The sequence below is a fragment of the Lactuca serriola genome, chromosome 8 (genome assembly GCF_051521515.1).
Source record: "Lactuca serriola cultivar US96UC23 chromosome 8, Lser_US96UC23_V15, whole genome shotgun sequence".
NCBI classification, from domain to species: Eukaryota; Viridiplantae; Streptophyta; class Magnoliopsida; order Asterales; family Asteraceae; genus Lactuca; species Lactuca serriola.
Genome location: NC_136415.1, coordinates 298,092,347 through 298,097,937, shown reverse-complemented (window position 1 = coordinate 298,097,937; position 5,591 = coordinate 298,092,347). Strand labels below are relative to the sequence as shown.

General features: G+C 32.9%; 1 protein-coding gene across 1 annotated transcript; it reads left to right on the top strand.

Moving 5' to 3' along the window:
• The first annotated feature begins 615 nt into the window (after window positions 1-615).
• Window positions 616-2,271, top strand: LOC145069316 (transcription factor bHLH168-like). The gene is made up of 3 exons (XM_079016250.1): window positions 616-771; window positions 863-1,183; window positions 1,930-2,271. The coding sequence occupies exons 1-3, from the start codon at window positions 655-657 to the stop codon at window positions 2,002-2,004; spliced, it is 513 nt and encodes a 170-aa protein (XP_078872376.1). The 5' UTR covers window positions 616-654; the 3' UTR covers window positions 2,005-2,271.
• The last annotated feature ends 3,320 nt before the right edge of the window (window positions 2,272-5,591 follow it).

The following is a 5,591-nucleotide window of genomic DNA, read 5'->3' as shown; positions in this document are numbered from 1 at the left end:
ATAAACATACTTTTATATTAGAGTAAGAAGATTAGATTAGGGATAAAAGAAATTATTGAATTATTTTTTTTTCTATTTTAAATTTAAACAAACAATTTAAATAAATAAACAAAGAAAAATAATAAAACTTTAATTTTGAAAATTTGAAATTAAAAAATAAATTGATTAATGACATTATTTGATATGCATGATTATATTTAAATATTATATATAATTTAATAAAATAGAAAAAATCAAAAAATGTTATATAAAAAAACTAATCTAAAATAATTATCAAAAGACATGTCATAAAATATAAAATAAATATGAATGAGACACGTGACAAAGAAGATTTTTATTTATTAGAACACAAATTAAATAAAAATCATCTACTCATTAATTATATCGTAGTCGAGGAAATACTAAACAAGTAAAACATTAGTATTTCGAACAAGAAACGGGTTCTTTGAATTGTTGCAAAATACGGTGGAATGTGACAATATGATGTTGGTCCTATTTTTGCTTCACATAGATAACGACTTCTTTAAGTCGTCTAATTTTGTGGCTATTACTGTACATGAGTAGACCTGGTCTGATCGACCCAACAGTACCTATCTATAAAGCCCAACCCTAAACTCCACTACTGATGCACAACCGCACTTAACACAAATCCAGATGACCGGCAGCAGTTCATCTGTTCCCCGGAAACCGGCCGCTTCTGAAAGACAACGCCGTGATCGGATGAAACACCTCTACTCTACTCTTGCCTCTTTCCTTCATCTTCAACCTTACGTACACCCCTCTCTCTCTCTCTCTCTCTCTCTCTCTCTCTCTCTCTCTCTCTCTCATTTAATCTGATTATCTAACATCATACCTGATACAGGAGAGGATGCCATTGCCAGAGTTCTTGGATCGTGCAGCGAATGCACTGATACAGCGGAAAGAAAGAGTGGAACGATTGAAGGCAAGGAAAGAAGAGCTTGAAAACGAGCTTAGATGTGCTTCAAATAACGGACACAGTTTGCAGCTTGTTCGAGTGACTGAAATTGATTCGAAACTTGAGGTGAACTTGATCATCTCGGCGAATAACAAGAAAGCCGAGGCTTTTCGCGTATTGAGTGTTATAGAGCAAGGTGGTGCTGAAATTACGAACTCTAGTTTCTGCACTGTTGGTCAACTCATCTATTGCACCATCCATGCTCAGGTAATTAACAGTGGTTCTATGAATTTCGAAAAACAAGGTTTTGAAAACCGGACCGGACATCGAACCAACCGTGTTACAGGTTCGATGGTTCAAGTGATTCCTGACCGGTTCCCGGTTGAATCGGTTCTACCGGTTGGTCCGGTCCGGTTTTCAAAAGTGTCGAAAAGTCTTTATGTTCATTGTATTACAAAAAAAGCTTTCAGGTCAATCATTCCTTACGTGCAGCTGTTTAGAATGATTGTTTACACATAAAAGTAAATATTTATAGTTGTTTTTAAAAAAAACAAAAAAACAAAACGGCAGAACTTTTGTTAAAATAACAACTGTTATTGTACTGTGTTACATAAAGCTGGAATACGTCATAAACAAAATCTATTGGAATTGGAACATGCATTTCATGGTTAAAAAATAAAAATCTTCCATCCACCACTTCATGTGTTCCTTTTAGCAAAGGTATTCGAAGGGATGGAAAGGCGCATCTCAACAATTTCATGGTTGTGTTAAAAAAAAAAAAAAAAAAAAAAAAAAAAAAAAAAAAAAAAAAACTTCATGCTTTCCTTTTAATCAATGCCATGTTACTGATTAGGCTACTCCAAACTGCATGCATATATATGTGAATTTATCACCACTTTAACACTAAAACTAAGCCCATGTATACAAATGCGTACATAATTAGCATAAGCAATAATTTGTATATATCCAGCTTCATAGCTAATGACTGCATTTTGTATAATGTATGTATGCAGGCTTTTCAAGCTCGGGTAGGGTTCGATGTCGCATTGATAGAGTCCAGGTTGTTGGAACTGGTTTACTTATCGTAAGGAATTGGGATACGATTGTCTGCTGAATTATTGGATGTCACACAGTTATAGTAAGATTGCAGGATGATTACAATATACGCATCAAAGCGGAAAAGATACAAGGTTGTAAATTAAAAGATTTTGTACGTAAGATATGTATCTTAGATTGTATTTTCACAAATATCGTGCATTGGCTAATGAATAAAAGTTGTGAATAACTTCACAAGAGATTAATTTCAAGCATGCAGAAAACAATAATACAATAATATACACAACACATCAAGAAAAAACAAAGAATATTATATTTTAATAACAAGAATATAATAGAAATTTTATTAAGCGCCAATCTTCAAATTTATTCCGTAGGAGAGAAAATCAGAAATTGAGAATAGCTTTTACAATATTTGGGTATGCAAGTTTCTTCAAAAGAATCAAAACTATTTTCAGGATACTTAATTTAGTAGAAAATGATGAATAACTTTGAGAGAAAATAGTAATTCTTGTCTTCGAATATTAAAAACTATGATTTTTGAACATTAGAATAGTAATTCTTCTGAACCAAGAATCACTATTCGTAACTCCAAAATAAATATTTAAAGATACTTAACACTTAGAAATATGCATCTAAAATGGAAGACTTGCTCCTGCTAACCAATTCAGGGCGGCTCAACCAGTTTAGGAGATCTAAACGAACCAAAATTTTGAGGTCCTTTGGCCTTTAATATAATCCTTAATTGTATTCACATAAAAGGTCTTCATGGATAATTTTAATATGGTATAAAGGAATTTTCATGTTGTAATAAGCTAAATCAACAAGAATTTAATAGAAATTTCTACATGATTCTTATAACATCTAATATACCAAAAGTACATAGCAAACTTGTTACTAAAACCTATCATTCACTGTTAAGAATTTATAGTATCAAGGACTAGATAGCTCAATCACATAGCTATATTCTAATCGAAAAAGTAATTGAGAGTGATCAGACTAACGAATCAAATCATCCCAACATTGTGCTTTCTATAACATTGATCAGTATGCTCAAGGATTTCTGGTTATTCTAGGTGAACAGTTTGAAATCCTTAATTGATTCTTAAACTATTTCCTAAACCGTACCTTCTAAAGTTGTTACGCATCAGATTCTCATATAGTTTCAGCATACCATCACTACGGACGCCATAAAATAACAGAACAAGCAATGCAAAGACTCGTATTGAGTCATAAGATCCATAAATAAATTGTTATAAGATGTGATTTTAGTCATATCCATTTCAATACATGATAATACATGTAAAAGACTTCTAATTGAGAATCAAGAATCAAGATAGAAGAATACTAGAATAGATTAAGGAAATGAAAATTGTCTAACAGTAACGGAATACTGCGAAAGTGAAACGCATATCGATAAGGATTTGAATCGGAAATCAAGTTAGAAGTCAAAAGAATAGAAGATGAATGTGTATTTCTTCGGACTCTTTCACTCGGAAATCGGAAATGGATGAGATAAATGTGCCGTAGAAATCAAAACTGGTAGAAGAATACAGTGTCATTTCAGTTTCATGAGTGCAACAATCATTGATTTATTCTTCCGCTTGATTTATTTTGTGATTACCGGATTAGATGTTTTAATGAACAAAACTTTTGGACTTTGCAGAATATGATGCTCCTTAGAATTAGGGGCCCTAAGCCCTAGCTAAAAAAACTTATACATAGAGTCGGCCTTGGGTCAATTGCAAGTGTCCATGATCCATCTGATGTATCGATTCATTTTGAACATATCAACATGTAAGTATTGGATGTTTGTACCACCTTTACCTAGCTCTTATAGCACAATTGTTGGTAAAAAACATTGTAACTTATAATCATAAATGACAGTCGGGGTTAATCTTTTAATGAGGGGTCCAACTTCTTCTTCAACATTCCAGATGAGTCGACAAGAAAGAAGCGTCCTTACTATATAATTAGAAATGACTATCTAAGCTTATATTTTGAAAAGTGAGTCCAACTTCTCGAGGAAGGGATATACATAAAATCTTCTATATAAATACAAATAGACAATCATAAATATCTGCTAATAAGCCCCCAACATTTAAGCGGGAGGTCATCGGACGCTCAAGCTAGATCAGAGTTCAAGAAATAGTTAACGAGGTAAGTACCTTTGTGAAGATATCGACATATTGGTAATCAAACGAGACATGAATTGGACACAAATTTGATGTAGAGCAAACATTTTCTAAATGAAATATGTATGCATTTCAATATGTTTGGAAATTGATGTTGTACCAAGGCTTCCAGATAGGTAGACATCATAGATGTTATAGCAGTAGATTAATATGGCATGACGCAGGGGGCATATAGCTCAAGAGGTCAATCTAAACTAGCCAGCCTCGGCAACATCATTTTCCACCCCTAATACTCAGTCTCAGCACTATAACTTGAAATTGTAGTTTGTGTTTTGGCTAACAATGAAATTAAGATTTCTCCCAAAAAGACGCAATACCAAAGGTGGACAGACGTGTGTCTGATAGACACCATAATCAACATCTGTATAAATGATGAATTGTGTGGGGGCTAAAGGTGTTGGAGACCAAGGTCCATAGTACCTAGAAGGTATCTAATAATTCTCTTAAATGCTTTAAATTGTGGTACTCGTGGGACATGTATAAATAAGCAAATTTATTGCACAATGTATATGGCATGGCGGGATGTATGAGGGTAAGGTGCTATAATGCACCCACTAAGTTGTGAAAAATATATGGGTTGGTCATGTGGTTACCATCAAGAGTTAATTTGGATCTTGTGTCAGTCATTGTAGTTGTGTTTTTCCATATTAGCTCGTTTAATGATGGCTTTTGCGTACTTGGTTTGATTAAGAAACATTGAATTATGTGTCTAAGTGGCAGAAATACCAAGAAATTAAATAAGATGCCTTAGGTGGTGATCAAGTTGTAAAATAATAGATACCTTAGGTGGTGATCAAGTTGTAAAATAAACATAAACATGTCACTTTTCACTATAGATAAAGTGGAGGAATAGAAGATATTTGTAAACTACTCGTATCAAGCACATGGTGCTTGCTTGAGCCCATAAAGAGATTTATGAAGTTTACACACATGACCTAGGTAGTATGGGTGCTGATATCTGAGCGATTATATATATATATATATATATATATATATATATATATATATATATACACACACACACACTCATATATATATATATATATATATATATATATATATATATATATATATATATGAGGATAGGGAATATACATTACAGCCCCACCTAAGCTTAGGTACTAAACTTATTAAATATGTCGTTTTAACATGCTAGATATACCCCGTTTGGTTTCACATGGTAAATATATCATCATCCACAACATTTCTTTCTTTCATTATCGTTTTACAATCCATGTTTTCTTTCCTCAATTATCGTTTATTACTTCACCCAAGTGAACATTACTAAACCCTAAACCTAAAACCTAAACCCTAAGCCCTAAACCCTAAACCTAAACCCTAAATTGAAACCCTAAACCCTAAACCCTAAACCCTAAACCTAAATACTTAACCCTAAATCTAAACCAGAAACCCTAAACCCTAAA

Excerpts from the sequence above, each read along its gene's own strand:
- LOC145069316 (XM_079016250.1), top strand. The coding sequence starts at position 655 with ATGACCGGCAGCAGTTCATCTGTTCCCCGGAAACCGGCCGCTTCTGAA. Across the intron at positions 772-862 it reads TCCTTCATCTTCAACCTTAC|GAGAGGATGCCATTGCCAGA; the intron begins GTACACCCCTCT and ends TACCTGATACAG. Across the intron at positions 1,184-1,929 it reads ATTGCACCATCCATGCTCAG|GCTTTTCAAGCTCGGGTAGG; the intron begins GTAATTAACAGT and ends GTATGTATGCAG.